Genomic DNA, 18,882 nt, shown 5'->3' with positions numbered 1-18,882 from the left:
GCTCCTGGGTCCTGCCTCTGTCTTCTGCCACCAGCTAACAAGTGCTGCTCAGGAGGCGTCATCATCTGTGGCCTCAGCCTGCCTCAGGGTACCTTCCTCTACGCTTCCCTTATCCTGGAGTTTGGGGCTGGGAGGGACCATTTCCAGGCCTATCTTCATCCTCCTGCACAGCCAGCGAATGGAGGAAGGGCAGAGGGTTGGCCTAGGCCTCGGTGGCAAAGGTTCTCTTTAGGAACTAGGTCCCCCTGTCAGTGTGCAGGGCTGTATATTAGGCAGACTGAACTGAAAGCAATCTTCTATTGTGGGGGTCTGAGCCCCCAGCCCACCACACTTCCAGTCTCACAGTGGTGGGCAGGGAGAAAACAGTGCTGACCCAGGGGCTTTCTGAGTGCTGGCCTCCAGTCCTGGGTGGGGTGCTGGGTACCTGGATTCCCAGTGTGGAGTCCTAAGTCCTCTGTCCCCGGAGATGAGTCGGGGACAGCTGGCAGTTCCCTGACCTTGAGGGAGGCAGAAGGATGCTGAGAAACGCAGCTGTGCATATACCCGGGAGGAAGCAGCTTGCTATGCCCTAGGGCCTGGCAGGAGTTGAGCTATGGCATGTGAGGAGCAAGAAACCACCTACTGGGCTGGAATTACAAGGCTGGACAAAGGCTTGTGCCCACCACCTTCAAGTCTTCAAGCCGGACTCGCCCTTCACATGCCCACACCCTCACCTCCAGGAGGTAGTCCTTTCGAGAGACCATTCTGTGTGCTTCTCCACCCAGGCCCCGTCCGTGCGGTGTCCCACCCCCCCTGGTTACTTCTCTGCCCCTATCCACATTGGTCATAGTGCACAACAGACAGTTGCCCTTGGTGAATATTTGCTCAGCTGACAGACAGCCAAACGCCTTGCTAACATGAGAAAAAAAGAACTAGAGGCTGTCAGGGCTGGAGTAATAATTCAGTAGGTAAAGCACTTGGGAGGTCAGAGTTCAGATACCCAGAAACCAATTGCTGGGTGGGTCTGGTGGCCTGCCTTGGAGGCAGAGACGGGATCCCCACAGTACGTTAGCTACATCAGCCAGCTGCGGGTTTGACTGAGACACTGCCTCAGTGACAAGATAGAGAGCGACAGAGGACAAACCCTAACATCAACTTCAAGCCTCCGCCTGTGTGTGCCCACCTACAAGTGTACCTACCTACGTACAAAAACATAACACACACGCAAACCACACATGCCTGAAAAATGGAAAAGAAAAAAAGAATAAAGGAATGTTCTCAACAGCCAGAGCTACCTCGGGAAAGTGCAAAGTCAATGGATTCCACCGTCAACAACTCTTTAGTGGTCCACAGAGTAGGGCGGGCTCTGGGTTCCCAGGGGAGCTGCGGTTCAGGGGCGGGCAGAAGAGACTAGGCAAAACCAAGCAAGAAGCTCTGACTCTCGGACTCGGCCCCGTTTCCTGTCTCAAAGCGCTTGGGAATGTCTCATCCCCTAAAACAAGCAGTGGGCTAAGGAGGAGGTGCCTGCTAAGGACCAGCTCAGGTCCCATCGCCTCCCTCCAGAGAAGGCTACTCACAAGCCACAGTCCCATTGACAATGCTGAACTGGTAGCCATTCAAGATGGGCTGGCAGCCATGTTCCTTCAGCTTGTGGTAGCAGCAGTCGTGAGCCCAGCAGCACCTGGTTGATGGGGAGAAGAAGGTGGGGGGCTGTGCGGGTGTGGGGGTGTCCCTGAGGAGTCAGCGGAGGACACTGGGCGAGAGCTGGAAGAGACCTCCAGCTTCCCTCGCCTTCCCTGGACCTGCAGACTCTGGAGCTGGGGGGGGGGGGCGGTGTTACTGATACACCTGTCCTTTTCCGGACGTTCTCATGTGTACCTGGGCTCTTGGCCCTTTGTGACTCTCGGCTCATGGTGTGCAGCTTTGAATCTATCTTTGGACTCTAATAGGCAAGGTACAGGTGGACAATGACAGGGGGTGGATTTAGAAATGGGTGATCTGTGTTCCAGACCAGGCTTTACTGCTTCACCTGCGGGTGGCGACTGAGAACTCTTAGTCTGGGATTCTCTGTCCTCAGCCATCAGGTGGGTTACAGCGGGGATGCTGCCTCCTGTATTCATGGTGAGGGGTGAGGGGTGAGGGCTGAGGCCCATGTGTAGATCACCTGTTCAGTGAGATACAGTGTATCTCACAAGTGTCGGTGGCCTTCCATGTCTCCACAGCCAAGCCTGGGGCTCAAGTCCCGTATATTAGGCCCTGCTCTAAGGTCATGCCCAGGGACATTTCCTTTCTTATTTTTTCAAATGGGAAAAGACACAAGCTATCCAGTCTTTCCACTGTACCATCTCCAGATTACAGTAATGTCCATTTATTTTAAAGAAGCTAACACCACCCACCCTCAAATCCTTCGAACTGTCCTGGAAACCAACTTGGTACCGTGTGACTGCCTCCAGATGGATAACTTTCCTGAACTGGGCCACTTGGCTTCTCTCCTAAAATATGGAATTAGGTCTGGAAGCTGGCAGGGTAGTCTTGCTGAGCCCATAATCCTAAGAAATGGGAGCATGCGAATGGAGAACACCTTCGCCAGGCTAATGGGAAAGGGCTTCCAGATCTCGGGCTGGACCGAGGGTGTAACGTTAGGGCCCTTGATTGAGAACACCAGGATGGGCCTGGAGTGTCTCAGTGGTATGGCTGTCCCGTAGGGATAGGGTTCTGGGTTTGATCTGCACATGGTGGTACATTACTAGATTCGGAACACTTGGGAGGCTGAGGCAGGATGATCCAGAGTTCAAGCTCAACCTGTTCTATGTAGTAAGTTAGATGCAACACGAGTTAGGAGCTAAGCCCCTGTCTCAAGATGCTCAGCACATAAGCCATATCCAGGACCTTAGGCATACAGGACCCTTAGCAGCTTCACAGGCAAACCAGGGAAAGGCGGCTCAGTTCTGGCTTCTCCAAGATTCACCCTACAAGCCCCTTTCAATCTCACGCTGCCTTGGAATTGTTTTGTCAGGATTTCTAAGCCCTCTCTCCTCACTGTAAGCCTAGACGTCAGCACAAATGCAGTATGGGACTCGCCAAGGGCTTGTGCATCACCTGTCTGTAGCATCCACGGGGATCCCTCTGCCCCCTAGCCCACAGTAGCAGCCGTATCCATAATAGGAGAAGAAGGCGCTGCGCCCTGTGATGTGTCTGACCATCCTCTGGAACTGCCAGAAGCTGCTGAGGGTGGAGGTCGTCCCTGCCAAGGAGAAAACAAGAAATGAAGAGCCTGAAGGCCCACAGGCCTTGCTGGAGTGCCTGCAGTGAGGTGGGCAGTCCAGGGCCCTCATACAAGGTGCCAGCTTCCTTCACAGGAAAGAAAGCAGGATCAATGTTACTCCATCACCCAGCAAGTTTCTTGCTAACCTGGATGAGGCCAGGTTCCCCAGCCGTCCCTCTACCACCATCCAGGTCTGATCAGCACTAACTGGGAAAGCTCAAAGCCAAGGTTCCAGGCAGTCCCTCCTCTAGGAAGCATTAGGCATTAATAGTCTCTCAGGAGAAGCAACATTCAGGGGTAAGAGATCAGAAAAACACCCTTCATCCAGTCTGTTAAATGGCGTGCACACACACAGACTAATCAATTATTATTATTTTTAATAGACAGGGTCTTCTCTTACTACATAACCCTGGCTGGACTGGAAGGTCCTAAAGAGACAAGGCTGGCCTTGAACCTAGAGAGATCCTTCCCTCTCTGTCTTCAATGTGCTGGAATTACAGGCATGCATTAATAGGCTTTGTACTTCTACAAAGTGCTTACAGACACACAGAGAGATGCTTATACAAGGATGCTTGCTGGCAGTGTGGTCTGTAACATCAGAGTACTGGAAAGTACCACACGTCCACCCCCAGGAGGATGCCATCAAAGTAGCACATGTCCACCCCCAGAAGGATGCCATCAAAGTACCACATATCCACCCCCAGGAGGATGGTCATCAAAGTACCACAGTCCACCCCCAGGAGGATACCATCAAAGTACCACATGTCCACCCCTAGGAGGATGGCCATCAAAGTACTCGTCTTAGCAATGTATCACTTCTAATAGGTGAACTCCAGGCAGTGAGACTGAGGCAGACAGGTAAGAACAAGGCCATATTCATTTTGCATACTTCCATGTACCTTTTTAATAAGCACATGGTGGTGGTGGCTTGAATAAGGATGGCCCCAAGGCTCACATATTTGAAGGTTTGGTCACCGGGGAGTGGAACTCTTAGGGAAGGATTAGGAGGTGTGACCTTGTTGGAGGGAGTGTGCCACTGGGGGTGAACTTTGAGGTTTCAAAAGCCCAAGCCAGGCCTAGCCACTCTTTCTCTGCCTACAGATCAGGCTGTAGCTCGTGACTGTTTCCCCAGCACCACACTTGCCTGCCTGCTGCCATGCTCCCTGCCCTGATGAGAATGGACTAAGCCTCTGAAACTGTAAACCAGCCCCCGATTGAATGCTTCCCTTTATAAGAGCTGCCTTGGTTATGGTGTCTCTTTACAGCCACAGAACGGTGAAGAAACCTGTAGTATTTTGTTCCTAGATTTTGAGTCTCTCTCTCTCTCTCTCTCTCTCTCTCTCTCTCTCTCTCTCTCTCTCTCTCTCTGTGTGTGTGTGTGTGTGTGTGTGTGTGTGTGTGTGTGTGTGTGTAGCTTGTCCTCCACAGATTCCAGAGCAGTTGTATCTAGGTGTAGGAAAGTGCTGGCCCCCGAGAAGGCTGTACCTTGGCTACTCTGTATTTTATGACTTTGCTTTGTGGCTAAACATAATCTTCTCTGGCCCAAGCTGGCCTCAAACTCACGTGTAGTCAAGGATGACCTCAGACTTCCAACTCTCCCACCTCCACAGCTGATTATAGGCTTGGGCTGTCCCTCCTGGCCTTATTCAGTGTTGGGGATTGAATCCAGGTTTTTGTATATGGTAAGCAAGTACTCTTCCCACTGAGCTATGTCCCCAGCCCTGCATTTGATTTTTTAAAATTATAAACATATATTTGGTTTGTGATAAAAATACAGCAAATGCATAAACTCAAAGAAGGAAAACAGCGCGAGGGATGGGGGATGTTTCTCAACTCCCTCCTGCCTCAGTGCCGAGCTGGACGTCTTGACCTGATTTCTCAATCCTCCTGCCTCCACTTCCCAAGTGCCGAGATTACACATTGGCATGATTTTGAAAACTGCAAAGCTCACTAGCAACTTGGGGAAAGAGGGAGAGACCTAACTTTGATATGTCTGACTCACCGAACCCCAGAGTTACTGTGACAGGGCTGGAAACAGCAGGAAGCTGGTTTGGGACAAACAGCTAACTTTTTGTTTTGTTTTAACAGACCTCAGATGGTTCTCAGGAAGTCCTTCAGAGAGGTAAGCAATCAGAAGCTTGGTAGCAGTGACTTGGTTTGACCAAGTATTTCACTAGCCATCATCGGGATGCCTTCCCTGGAAGAATTACTCCAGCTGGCTGGGATCACGCCTACCGTTTTGTACAACACTACACATAGCTTCAACTAAAGGCAACCAGACTGGGAAGGAAGAAAACCTCCCAAGACCGGGAGTGCTCACACCACAGCCAAACATCGTTTTTCCACTATGCGGTCAATGTCTCTGGATTCTGAGATGTTCTGTGAGGACCCAACACTGTGACCAGGCCCACCAGACAGCAGAACCAGAGGTGGGAGAACTTTGGGGGGAGGCTGGTTCTCTCCTTAGTACCTTGTACCCTTCCTTCGCTCAATGCTACCCCCATGACATCGTCAGAAGGATGGCCTCCCGGCACTGGCTCAGAGGGCTTCTACTTACAGCAGAAGATGAAGACAAGGAATATAGCAATGACCTTCATTTCCGAAGAGACCAGGAGGTCTAGGGTACTGGGGTTCCACCTTCATCTGCCAGTTCAGCTCCTTTTGTGGGAGGAAGTAAAGAAAGAGACCATTTAGGTACAAACCACCAGTACAGCCCAGGCCTTTGGATGCCTTTAGCACAGGGCAGAACCAATCATGTTTGAATATGACATCCGTCCCGGCACTTTGACCCAGACGTAACACGTAAGAATGGCTCCGTCATTTGAAAGGGGTGAACACTAATGGTGTCTTTCTCTCTCTGGCAATACTTTCACTCTTTGGAGAAGTCAGCATCCAGTTTTCCCAGGTTTAAATGGCAATATATGGTACCCATCATGGAGAAGTTCAGAAAGCCGAATTTATCAGCCTCCCCTGCCATCTGCAGTATTTCTGCTTTGATCCCTGGTACCAGAGTTGCAAACTCGCCCCCTCTAAAGCTTGGTTTCTACGGCTGGCACATGAGAACCAAAGCTCTGTGAATAAAGTCAAACCTTGACAGTGACACAGGTATTATGTCACAAGACCCTCACGTCAGCTTCAGAGTTTCTATCTCTACTTAAGAGATGGGCTGGACCGGGGATGCAGCTCAGATGTCAGGGTGCTTGCCTAGCACCACAAAGTCCTGGGTTCTATCCAGTCGTGGTAGCCTATGCCCATAATCCCAGCACTCAGGAGGTAGAGACAGGAGCATCAGAAGTTTAAGGTCATCCCTGGCTACATGGAAAGCTTGAAGTCAGCCTGGGATCCGTGTGATCCTGCCTCAAGAAAAAAAAAAAAGGTGAGCTGGGCAGTGGTGGCTCACACCTTTAATCCCAGCATTTGGGAGGCAGAGGCAGATTGATCTCTGTGAGTTCAAGGCCAGCCTGGTCTATAATAGCTAGTTCCAGGACAGGCATCAAAGCTACACAGAGAAACCCTGTCTTAAAACAAACAAACAAACAAAGATTAGAGGGCTGGCTAGCCAGAGGGTAACAGAAGCACAGAGAGAATGAACCAATTCCTTACAGTCCCACAGATGTCAGCTAGCACGGACTTGTGATGAGGAGCAGCTGGAATAAGGGAAACGACAAAGATATTTAGAACTAAAACCACAATCACTCAGAGATGTGTGTAATGAGAAGGAAAGCCTATAAGAGACACTTCCACAGGGCAGTGGAGGAGAATGTGGGTGCCTGTCCCTCCATGGAGTGGTCCCATGATCAGCACACAGCTTTCTTTTGGTCCAAATGCTCTCCCCCAGTCCTAGGAGACATCAGGCTACCTCTTCCCCAGCCCCAGGAGACACCAGGCTACATCTGACTGTGACGATGGCTCTTGGAGAGGGAACAATGGCTCAGCTGAGCTTTGAGAACTTGATAGGTCCAAAAAGCCCCAGACAGGTTTTCACTCAGTGGTGAACTTTCCCGGGAAGACTTCAAAATGTCAGTCCTACCACAAGAGCCCTGCGAGAGCCCACCTGGTGGCCTAACCGCTTGGCCTTCTTCGGTATGACTCATGGATGCCGAGAAGCTGGGCCCTGACCAGGCTGGTCCTGGCCAATCATCATTTCAACAGCTGTACAAGTCTTTCTAATGAGGTTCTGTCTCCATGGGAATCTGACCAAACCAGGCCCAGGCTGAAGCTGCAAAGAAAGGACTCACATCTTTTGAAGCAGTAGGTGATGAGACTTCAGATACAAAGGGGCCTGGGATGCGTGCCGGGTAATGAAATCCAACTGAAGTACCAACTGTGTGCTTAGCTAATGAGAAGACCCAAGGAAGGTCTAAGGGAGGCTGCCCAGCTGACGACAGGTAAACAGAGACCAGGCATAGAGCAAGAGCCCCACATGAGCCTTGACTTCCATCAGCAGTATTGCACCCAAGCACAGCTGCTGCCTGTGGTATTGCACAAGAGGCGGCAACAGAGGAGGGCAATGAACTCTGAGTCTATGCCAGAGAGAGCTGGAGATGTCCCAGTATTTCCTGTCAGTGGATCTGGGCTCCAGGACCCCGAGCTTCCTGTCTGTGAAGTGGGGTCAATGACCTGTGTCTTCCGTGGCGCCAGCAAGGTTCTAGACGCTCCTGGTACGAAAGCACTTGGTCAACATGGGGCCAAGGTGAGTGACAGTTCGATATATTCGGCTTAACAAGACAGGAAATGTCACTACGCGCTTGGATAAGTTCCAACGTGGTGCAGGAAGCAATGAAACCCTGCAGTACTTCGGTGACTCCATTTTATTATCCAGAAACTTCTCTGTGGAAGGTCTCCCAGGAAGCGAATTTCTAAGGAGCTATGCAGAGCAATGCAGCCTGTTGGCCTTGTTAACCAGATTAGATACTTTCTTCTCAAAAGTTACTTGTGCTCTAGAGGTCTAACAGGGTGAAAGTCAACAGAAAACCACTGAAAGATTCTGAAATCTAGAAGTCACTAGTTCAAAACAGGCCTACAGACTTTCTGGGAACAAACCGGGGGAAAAAAAAGAAAATAGACCGCCCACCTTCAGCCAGCTCCAAGGGGGGCCATTTACATCCGAAGCTAGCCTTAGGGTGTCAACTGATAGCTTGTGAGCCTTTCAATTAGAAGAACCGGATGTAGAATAGTGTCACCATTGTCATCATCCATTTCTCATTTGCCGGGCACCTAGGCCCAGCAGGCATTGCGTGGGCTGAGTGTGGGATGGAGGGACAAACAAGTTCCTGCCCCTGGGCAACTTATCATCCACCGAAGGAGTGTCTGGGTGAGAGGAAAATAAAATACTTGTATGTGCCAGGCACCAATGCCAAGACCTTCAGTGGATCACCTCATTCGCTCCCATTGCAATCAGAGTCTTAAAGTGTGCACTCCACAGACGTACAAACTAAAATACACGCCCAGGGTGTCTCATGGCAAAGGGGTGAAGCCAGGATTGGAACTGATGCTTGGGCCCCACAGCCTACGAGTCCTACGGCCAGCGGAGCAGACAGGTCCAGACGAAGTGCCTGGGAGTCTAGGAGTAGGGTGGTAGGTGGGGTACACAGTGGGCTTTGGGGCAGCTGGTTGTAAGCTCCCAAACTGCTCTACTATTCATCAGCAGAAAGCCCTGAACTCAATCGTGTTTTAAAGGTAAAGAAACCCCACAGAAAATGCCTGCATGGAGGAGATTCACAGACATCCAAGGAGCTGGCCCGGCGGGAACGGTGCAGGGCGCCATCTTGGGCATGTTATCACAGACCAGAAGGAACTAAAGTACTGGATTGGTAGATCGGGGGGCATGGTCAGGAAGGGCCTTCGTAGAACAGGAGACTTAAGAAGGGGCTTGAAGGATCAAGCAGTCTGGATTCATCTTGGGAGGGGGCAGATGTGAACCCGGATGTTGGAGAGGAGAAGGTCAAGGGCCTATTTGGGGAAAAAGTTGGCTAGAGCTCAGAAGAGAGCTGGGAGCGGCGGCATGGAACAAAGGAAGATGAGTCCTCGCGCTGACAGACAGGAGAGTGGCCTCCAGTCATTTCCTGAGAAACTAGTGAATGTGTGAGCATGTTCAGCCCGGGCATCAGAGGGAACATTCTTTGAAGATACCCTCTGGTGTGGGTCAGGAGATAAAGAGAGGGACTAGCTGGCCGCCTCTTCCCACAGGGCTGCATCACACCATGCCGGAGAACAAAGAGTTGTGTGTTGCTGAACATGAAATGGAGCACAGGCAGAGCCAGCATTTCACCATGCCCCAGCAAGGGCACACACACACACACACACCACTCTCGCACACAGTGGGGGAGCCGGGGTTGAAATCGACACAATTCTCAGAGTATTGCATAATTCTTAGGTGAAGTTAAAATAGCTGGTGAAGGATCTACTTTAATCTCTTCTGAGTGGGCGCCGGAGGGCTGAGGAGCACTGCCTGGAGACTTCTGACAGCATCATTAACAAATGTAAGCCAGCGACACCGCAACGCAAAACAACCAGCTTCTAAAAGCACCCGCAGTACCTTCCTGGGGCCACGATGCCTCCTGGATATCCAGAGACAGAATTCCCAAAAAGGAGGCCAGCCTAGCCCAGGCCCTCATCCAAGGCCAGGTGCTCCACCAAGGTCAGAAGCTTCCTCTCCAAGATGGGCTAACAGCCCATCACTCAAATGAACCCTCCATGCCAGCTCCTAAAATATGTACCACTGGTACCAATCACATTATATACGATGCCATCCAGCCCATGTCTACTCTCCTACCCTTGACTCCAAGTATACTGAGTATTATTTATAACAAATAAGTACTATTTATAATTGCCAGGACTACGTATAACTGTCAGCGAACAACGTGCCTTTCTGACCCAACCGTGAATGTGCTGACAAGGGCTTAGAGTTGTGCTCATATCAAAATCCCATCCCTACACATGCAGGACAAAGCAGGTAGCAAACACGTGGCAATGACTCTAGGCAATGAATCTGTGGTTCTTGATTGTCTAGTAGTAACTTGTACCAGTCGAGTCACTAAATTACTCTCAGGGCCTCGAGCAGAGTCTCTTAAAGTCCTATCAAAGCCTGCTCGGAAGAAAGACTTCATTAGACTGGAACGAAGACAGAGAGGAACTGGGCAAATGAAGGACCAGGATAGGCTGGGGAAGGATCTTCAAGCCAAGGGTTTAACAGAAGTGTGTGTTGAGCCTAGGGAGGATGCGTGGATGCGTGACCGTGGTCTGGAACCAGTGGAACACCACAGGGGCAGTAACAGGGGACAGAGTCAGTCAGAAGTCAACCATTCTCCAGTCCAATAGACCAGAAGCAAGGAAACAGCAGCAGGGAGGTGGGGGAGGGGGCTGACAGCAGTCAGTGAAAAAGGTTTCCACGCCTTGATTTCTGTTTTTCCCTGCAGAGGCCACAAGACTGTCATTTCAGAGGGAGGAGGGAAGGTGAAAAGGGGGAAGTTTTGCGGAGGGGGGGGGAGACAAGATGGCCAGGGAGGGCGGGGGGGGGGGGGGGGGAGCTGATTGACGTTGGGAGACCACACAAGTGCCCTGACGTTCATTTGTGTGACTCGCCATGATATCTTTAGTGCTTGGTATGGACGGACATTTAACAGCTAAGACTCTATCATATATATAGGTGAGACACAATGACAAAGGCAAGGGGAACTCTTACCAACAGAATAGCGGAGGGAGTGAACCATAGCTTCTGAGCAGGGTAGAGGAAGCGCAGACAGGCTGTGGGACTTCAAATTTCAAGGCTGTTGGAAAACACAATGAAGTGGCTGGAGCTGCTGATTGTACAGCGAGGCTCTTAAAGGAGAAAAGGGATAGCCGGGTGATGGTGGCACACGCCTCTAATCCCAGCACTCAGCAGGCAGAGGCGGGTGGATTTCTGTGAATTCGAGGCCAGCCTGGTCTACAAGAGCTAGTTCCGGACAGGCTCCGAAGCTACAGAGAAACCCCGTCTCGAAATCGAAATACCAAAAAAAAAAAAAAAAAGAGAGAGAGAGAGAGAGATAAGGGTGCTGAGCTGATCACAAAACTCTTGAAAGTATCCCTAGGGTGGGAGTGGGAAGGGACGCTGACAGGGTGGAGCCAATGACAGACGGTTTTGATGATGGTCGCCATCTCCACCCCAGGGCAGGGTTCCCTTTCCCTAAACGCACTCTCCCTAGATAGACAACAGTCAGGCCAGGTCAGGAAGAGGAGAGAAGGTGGCAGAGGCCCAGGCCCAGGGCCCTGTGGCCTCCATGGGCGGGGCCACACCAAGGTCCTGCTTCTGAAATCTGTGAACCAGAGACTCTTAAGTCCTGCGCGCTCTCTCCGTGTCTAGGCTTGTCCAACTTAGCCAGCGCAGGCCTGTCCAGGCCAGGCAGGTTCCGGCCCCACCGGAAGCACGTGGCCCCCCACCCCTCGGCGGTTGCCACGGAGACGGGGCTGTTTACCAGCTGGTCGCAGCCAGGCACAGGAGGCGGATGGAGCTGAGCTGCGAGGTGAGAGGACCACTGTGGGTCCCCAGAAAAGTGAGAGCCGGGCCTTTTAAGAGAATTTCCACAGAGGCAGAGCCAACCTGGCTGGAGCCTGACTCTGCAGCAACCAAGGGGCCCTCTGGGAGGGGCATATCTGAACCAGTCCCTGGACGCAGATCCAGAGAGAGAGAAAGGACTCCGGGACCTGTGCAGAGGCAGGAGCTGGAGGAGCCTCCCACAGCTCCACGCTCTTTCCCCAAGTCTGCCCTTATGCCCCAACCCTTCCTGCCATTCCCTGACACCCCCGTTCTGCAGTTCTTTGCTTCGAGGCCTGACCGCCCCTGGAAATAACAGAAGCCTCTCACCCGCCCTTCTATCCTGAGTCAACCCTAGTTCCCTTTGCAAAGCTTCCCTTACTTGGTGGCTTGTGGTTTCCCTCATTCTGATCTCTGGTTTGGAGTAGCGCTGGGAATGGTGTTAATCTTGGCTTTCTTCATCCCCGGGTTGGTTCCTTTACATGGTTTAATTTTGTAAGCCGGTCTGGGGGCTAGGGGGTGGCAGCAGGGTGGGGGTGGTAGTAACTGATAAGCAGTTTTAAAAGACCAATGCACGTGTGTGAGTCCTGATATACGCCAACAGATGGTTGGTAGGCGGTTATATTTTGCAGCTTTCGCCGTAGGTTTAGATTTGGGCTGTGAAGTAGTATGGTCTGACCCCTTGGTGCCTTGTGGGCACCATGGGAAAACAACAGGAATCTTGCTTTATGTTCGAGCCAATGCCCCTTCTTTCCTGTTTGTGCGGTGATAATCCTAAGGAATGGGCACCTGCCCTCCTGGCAACGTCTTGGAAATGGTGCCCAGTGTTTCGTTTCTGCCTCTTAGCAGGCCTCTGCCTCCTAGCTATTGTGTTTGAGTAAACAGGCCACTTGTCTCCTCTGCTGGCAGCTTGACGGGTGCCTACGCCTAGATCCTGTCAAATCACTTTGTGGTTGAGTGTCTGCCAGACCTAGAGGAGGTGAAATGAGCCAAGCAGGGATTATGCTGTCGTAGAAGCCTGGACCTAGGGCACAGACAGAGTTTGGGACCCAGGGTGTGACAATAAAGGTTCCACGGATTCAGTTCTCCAGACACCTGTTCCCCACAGCATCCTGCCCTTGCACTGGATGGGGGTGGGAGCTGGTGTTCCCTCCATGTAACAGATGGTCTCGGCACTGGGGAGGAGGCAGTGGGTTCTAAAAGCAGGTTGGATGGAACGGTTTTACCTGAAGGAGGTGTTACTCTCTAAATAGCCACGAGTAGGCTTATAGAATTAGTCATAATTGAGGTTTTTTTTCTCTCTCTCTTGAGATAGCTTGCAGTCATGTTATCTTATGACCAGGGTGTCTTGAAATGACACCCCCTGAACATGGCTAATTATATAGAGTACCAAAAGGTATAGCAACTTCACGCACACACTCGCGTTTGTTAAAAATAGCCCAGCAGAGCGCCTGTGAGAACACATGACTTTCCTCATCAAAGTTGTTAGGGAGAGGTTTCTAAGTTACCAAACTTCCTGACAGTAGTCAAGCCTTCCCCAGGCATGTGTGGGTGTTGGAAGCCAAGCCTGTGATAATCCTGTAGAAGCTGTGGCAAATTAATAGCTGTACCCAAGTGAGGTGCTTACCTTCATCAGCTCAGCTGGACAGCTACGGCTTCCTCCTGCCACTCTGAGCAAGAAACTCATAGGGAAAAAAAAATAATCTTCATAGTCGATCAGAAAATAAATGAAACAGACAAGGAGATGGGAAGATATTTCTGAGGCCAAAACTTTTGGCTCAGGAAGAAGTTTCTGGACTGTCTGCTGCCAGCCTGGGCACAGAGGATGGAGAAGGAGAGTGGAGGAAGGTTATGGTTGTGTATAGAATGGGACAAGCACAGAGACGTTTAAACTGGGGATGAGGGCTGAGGTGATGGCTCAATGGTCAAAGCATCTGCCTGAGGACCAGAATTTGGATCTCCATCTCCATGTGCATGCCTGGTGGGTGTGGCAGCTCAGCTATAATTCCAGCCCTGGAAGGCAGGGACAGAGTCCCCATAGGAATCTAGCAAGACTAGCCATATGGGTTGGGTGGGCTTTGGGTTTGGTTGACAGATCCCGCCTCAGTGAATACGATGTTAGAGCAATAGAAGATGATTTCCATTGACATCAGCCCCGGGCCCCCTTGTGTGCATGTGTGCTTGTCTGTATCTGTGCCCACAATATGCAGCGCACACATACACACACACGGCACATGGGAAAAACAATTAAAATCTGAAAGGGAAGGGAACCTTGTCTGAGATTTTAAACAGCAGGGTGCCAGGATTACATGGAGGTAGCACCTTTTGGTTCCTCGCGGTTTGGTCCCTTGTGGTCTAGTAGAGAACACACACAGAGAGCAGCAAGGGTCCATTGTTAAGGACTGAGTTATGGGAGGCGTTTGGGGAGGTAAATCTGAGATAAGAGCAAGTGTGGTGTTGGAAGGAAGTGATTAGCTCAAGAAGTGTCTTGTAATTTTGAGGCCACTGCATAGGAGGAGGGAGCTGTCTGACATCAAACTCCTGGCCGTTCTCCACAGTAGAGAGGGAAGGTTTGGGAGCTGGGGTCTCCCATCGGTTTAAGCCCTGAGTAGGAGGAGAGCCATTGCCAGTGACATCGAGGTATGCTGTGAAGCAGGTGTGTGTGTGTGTGAACCCGCGGGTCACACGTGTCCAAGGATAGCTATGATTGTGACCTGATAGCCTCCTATCGCTGCGTCAAAAGTTGATCTCTCCTGTTGAGAGCAACAGGCAAAGCTTTGCTATAGAGTAACAGGAAGAAGCACGAGGCCGGCCTACGACCAAAACAAAGCCACACTTGTCCATCTGACCCTGCCCAGAACTGCCCTGCAGTCCTGGTCGCCACAGACTGAAAAATCAAAATGGACTCTCGCTAAGTCTTCATATGGAAGTTTGCCGACCCCTTGTCCAGAATCTGAGTGTCCCCTGTGAGTTCTAGCATGCGATCAGGGCAACCCCTGTCCTCCCTGGCACCCGACCAAGCAAGGGGAGCCACGTTCCACGTGACTTGTGCAGAGCCACCTGGCAAGGTGAGGAAAGAGAGTTAGGGCTCAGTGTGGACTGAGAAGGAGAAGGAACGGAGGAAGGCCTGCAGCATAGGGAGAATGGGGAGTCCAGAGGGCCGTGTGCCCGCGGTACATGATGCCGGGGCAGACAGCGTCCTTTGTAGAGAGAAGTGACTTTCTGTTGTGCGGAGCTGAGTCTGGTTGCCCCGTTGTGTGTCCTAACAGGGTTACCATCCATCTTTAAGCAAAGGCAGCCAGCCCTAACATTCCAGCCTCTGCATCTGAGGTCTGTGCCTGCCACTCTCTGGGGGAGCTTCTCGCCCGAGAGCCATCAAGGACGTGGGAACTCAGTACGCTCTGCCTGATGTAGGAGTTCACCAGGACCCTTCTGCCCCACAAACACCTTTCTCGGTCGGGGCCCAGTCAGACTTCACCAGACCGCAGGGCACGCTATTGTGTCGCCATGCTGGCTTTGTGCCGGCGCGGCAGACAGAACTCAGTCTCTACAGACGCATCTGTGGAAAAAGTTGTCTGACTCGATTCTGTCTTGTCACCTGGCTTGTTCCTTCTCAGGGTGGTCTTTCCGCTCCCTGGCCCTTCTCCTTAGTCATTCTATGTCATGTGCCTTATCATTCCTTGAACATATCTTCAGATGTGTGGATTTCTCTCGCTTCTCTCCTCGCTTCAATAATTTAAGTTCCAAGGACTGTGGTTCACTGCTGTGTTCCAAGATCCTGTAATGAATGAGTCACAATCGCTCCCCCTCCTCAGGTGTCAGAAACCCAGAGAACGGTCCCCTATTCTGGCCCATTGATGCTTACTCTCCCAGTGCACAGTGAATGGCAGAAGAGGGAATCTCAGTATCCCTGGAGCTTAACCCATGCCTTTCCCTGTTTCTGCCTGCTTCCTTAGGGGTCCTGAGAAGCAATGGCCACAGAAGCCCCTGTGAACCTCGTAACACCTGAACGTAGCACCGTGGTCGGTATCTCAGTTGACAGCTTCATCTGTCAGCCCAGCTCTCTCAGGATGCATGTCATCAGGCCCAAGTCTGCCAAGGGCCGGAAGCGGCCAAATCTGCACAGAACACAAGGCCGGGGCGATGGCTCTCCCAGTGTACTGTCGGCTTCACCTCCGCCATGTTCCTCCGGGTCGTCAAGCAGCCAGAAACCAGGGGCCTGTGTACCCGCCTCTCCATCTCAGGGAACCCCTGATGAGATGCCGGAGCTGATGCCACAGGTGCTTTCCGGGGCTACCTCATCTCTCAATAAGTACCCAGTTCTCCCTTCCATCAACAGGAGGAGCCTGGAGGACGGGGCTGTGGACACGGTGGCTAGAAAGGCCAGTTCTCTCCAGCTGAGTAACGTCCAGGCCCTTTACCAGGAGAAGACCCACACCACTGTAAAGTCAAGCCAAGAAGATTCCAGAACCCAAGTCTGTGCCTTAGAGAAGAAATTCATCATCCGCACCAAGAGACAGAGTTCCTCTAGGGCCTCAAACATGGAGGAGCCAACAGACCAAGAGCCGAGGCTGCTGCTGGCTATCAGGTCACCCTCAGGCCAAAGGTTCGTGCGCTACTTCAGGCCCAGTGATGACCTACAGACTGTCCTTGCGGTGGCTGAGCAGAAAAACAAAGCCACCTACCAACACTGTAGCATCGAAACGATGGATGTGCCCAAAAGACGTTTCTCTGACCTCACCAAGTCCCTGCAGGAATGTGGTATCCTCCATAAATCTGTGCTGGGCATCTCCCAGGAGGAGGGGGAGGGGTGACCCTGAGCCCACGGTGCCAGGTTGGGGTCCCAGGCCTTCGAGCACACAGCCTGGTTTTCAGGCACCACATGAGCCCAGTGAAGCTCAGACCCTAAATCTGTGGAGGCAGGGACACGTCTGTACACGGGCTGAGCCCCCTGGGAGGAAACTTCCTCCTTCTAGAATTGTCCCTTCACCACGCTCCAGAGTGCCTGCACGCGTGCAGTGAAACCTGCGTGTCTCTCGAAGCCAACACTTTGCTTCTCTGTATCTGACATGAGATTGAACTCTTCCCAGAGAGGATTCTAGTCTAGTAAATAACCAGGGTTCAGGAATTATGGAACTGACATTGGTATTTCTTGCAATATCATAAGAAACAGGCTGTTGATCACCTGTGTTTGGAAGCAGCCTCCTTCCTGAGCTGCAGAAGCAGAGATCCCTGGGGATCCCTGTTGGTGTGATGTGATAGCAAAGGGAAGAACCGTCTGTCACAAACCCCCAACACACACACACAGAGTTCTGAAACATCCTAGGGCTAGCCCGAATTAATTGCCTCTACAGTCATGGGCTAGCCAAGACTCCTTATGAATGGACTGACTAGGTCGGCGCTTCTTGGTAGTGCCTGTCTACAGACTCTTCCCAAATGGAGGTGAAATGTTCCATCCTCTGTTGTTTCTAAGACACGATAGCTACAGGTCTGTACAGGTTTGTGCTAACAACCCCTTGGCCTACCCGGGCATAGGTAAATATTTATCCCCAGTCTCAGTGTCTTACCTTCTTCAAACATGGAAGGGCTTTGGCGCAGCATCAGCACATGCTGGAGTCTGATGTCAGGCCCTCCGTAGAAGGAAAGTGGCTCCTTGGGGTTTCTTTCCTGTGCTCCTATTGAGACCACACTATGCAGCTGGCTGACTGGCGTGGCGTGTCCCTGTCCCCCTCAGCCGGAGCTGTCACAAGCACTGTCGAGCCTTATTTTTCCTGTGGAGATGCAGCTTATTTGCCAAAAGTTCTCTCGCATTGCAGGTTCAGCCAGACACCCGCAGCTCATCTGCATCCCTTTGTGGCCAAATCCCCAGCTGGGAGTCAGGAGACCTTGTGGGTACCTTGTTCCCCTTAGAGCACAGTCACCACAGGGCCCTGGGTGCTAGTACCTGTCCCCACACCCTCAGTACACAGACAAGGCAGGGTTGGGGAGTTCTTGGAGCATCCTCGGAACAGGGGCATCTTGTGCCTGGAGAGCACAAGTGGTTAGAGACGTTCCTTCTAGCGCCCTGCCCCTTGGTGACAGCGACGGTTACTTTGAGCAGGCTGGCTCCTCCTCCCCAAGTCACCTCCAGCGCCACACAGATCACTCTAGACTAGGACATTCCAGTCCATTTGCCAGCTCTACCGTCCTGCCTAGGTTAGTGGCTCCTTGGATGGGAAAGGTCAGCCAAGACTGGCTTCAATACAGGCAGCCACCTAGTATGCTCAATGACCATGGCAGGAGGGGCCGGTGCCTCGCGCTTGGACTCCCCCAGTACAGGTATTTCACTTCCCCGCCAAGTGCACAACTCTGCCTCTGAGCTAGGAGCCTATAAAAATCACACCTACTCTATGGTAAGAATAAAATTCCACCCACCTGCAGCTTGGTGATTCCAAGCTTTGGATTGTGCCAGTGAGGAATGTAACAAGCTGGATGGAACTGGAGACTCCTGGCTGTGGGGCTTTGTTGCTGCTATTTGGCTTTGAATTTTGGGGTGGTGGAGAAATAAGGGGAGCATGAAGCATAGGAGTATTTTAGGATCTTTTAGGAGACATGATTAAAGCTAGATTTGAGCCATCACAATAATCTTTTTTCTCTTTTTGAACAAAAGATAATGATAGGAACAATAAAAGCTGATTTGTGTGAAACACTGTGTGGAGATACACGTCTTATATTTTAGCCTAAGACCTGAGCCACCAGACAGGCGTGCACAGGGTGGCGTGTGACTCATTTTCAGGTGTCTGCCTGGGCAATCATCTATTCTGCCATTTACAGCCAAGGCTCCCTGTACACAGTCAGATGCCCACCCTGGAGGCCCCAGCATAACTGCCTCTGCTTGTAGCCTAGCATATAGCTTGGGAAGCATCTCTTTCACCTCTCCCGACTAATGTGGCATCAGGAACACTCTGGTCTAAGGGGCCCTGCTGGTCAGCACGTTCCCCTTGGTGGCCCGGTGTGTGGTCACAGACCTTACTCTGTGTAACCAACAGTCAACCAAGAGAGCATGAGTAACTCCCAAGAGAACACAACCCTTCTGAGGTCAGTCCGTGGCTCAGCTGTTTCTGTGACAGATCCAGCGTTGTGG

General features: G+C 51.6%; 2 protein-coding genes across 3 annotated transcripts in view; one reads left to right on the top strand and one right to left on the bottom strand.

Annotated features, from left to right (window-relative positions):
* Pla2g2c (phospholipase A2 group IIC) overlaps positions 1–17,428 on the bottom strand; it is a 28,036-nt gene extending 10,608 nt beyond the window's left edge. Inside the window, exons 1-5 of one of the 2 annotated variants that reach the window (XM_075945344.1) lie at positions 17,327–17,428; positions 10,929–11,013; positions 5,802–5,902; positions 3,079–3,223; positions 1,557–1,660 (exon numbers count right to left, since the gene is read on the bottom strand). In XM_075945344.1, coding sequence (XP_075801459.1) covers positions 1,557–1,660; positions 3,079–3,223; positions 5,802–5,841 — 289 coding nt within the window. In that variant the 5' untranslated portion in view covers positions 5,842–5,902; positions 10,929–11,013; positions 17,327–17,428. Of the gene's footprint in view, positions 1–1,556; positions 1,661–3,078; positions 3,224–5,801; positions 5,903–10,928; positions 11,014–12,141; positions 12,228–17,326 lie in introns of those variants that run through there. The other variant, XM_075945345.1, reaches the window with a different exon arrangement.
* Positions 11,702–16,827, top strand: Ubxn10 (UBX domain protein 10). The gene is made up of 2 exons (XM_075945343.1): positions 11,702–11,748; positions 15,716–16,827. The coding sequence occupies exon 2, from the start codon at positions 15,731–15,733 to the stop codon at positions 16,571–16,573; it is 843 nt and encodes a 280-aa protein (XP_075801458.1). The 5' UTR covers positions 11,702–11,748; positions 15,716–15,730; the 3' UTR covers positions 16,574–16,827.
* Positions 17,429–18,882: the final 1,454 nt, after the last annotated feature.

The sequence above is a fragment of the Microtus pennsylvanicus genome, chromosome 13 (assembly GCF_037038515.1).
Source record: "Microtus pennsylvanicus isolate mMicPen1 chromosome 13, mMicPen1.hap1, whole genome shotgun sequence".
NCBI classification, from domain to species: domain Eukaryota; kingdom Metazoa; phylum Chordata; class Mammalia; order Rodentia; family Cricetidae; genus Microtus; species Microtus pennsylvanicus.
Note: the sequence above shows the minus strand (reverse complement) of the source record. Positions and strands in the feature narration are given on the sequence as shown.

Coding starts and splice junctions, on each gene's coding strand:
- Ubxn10 (XM_075945343.1), top strand. CDS start 15,731: ATGGCCACAGAAGCCCCTGTGAACCTCGTAACACCTGAACGTAGCACC.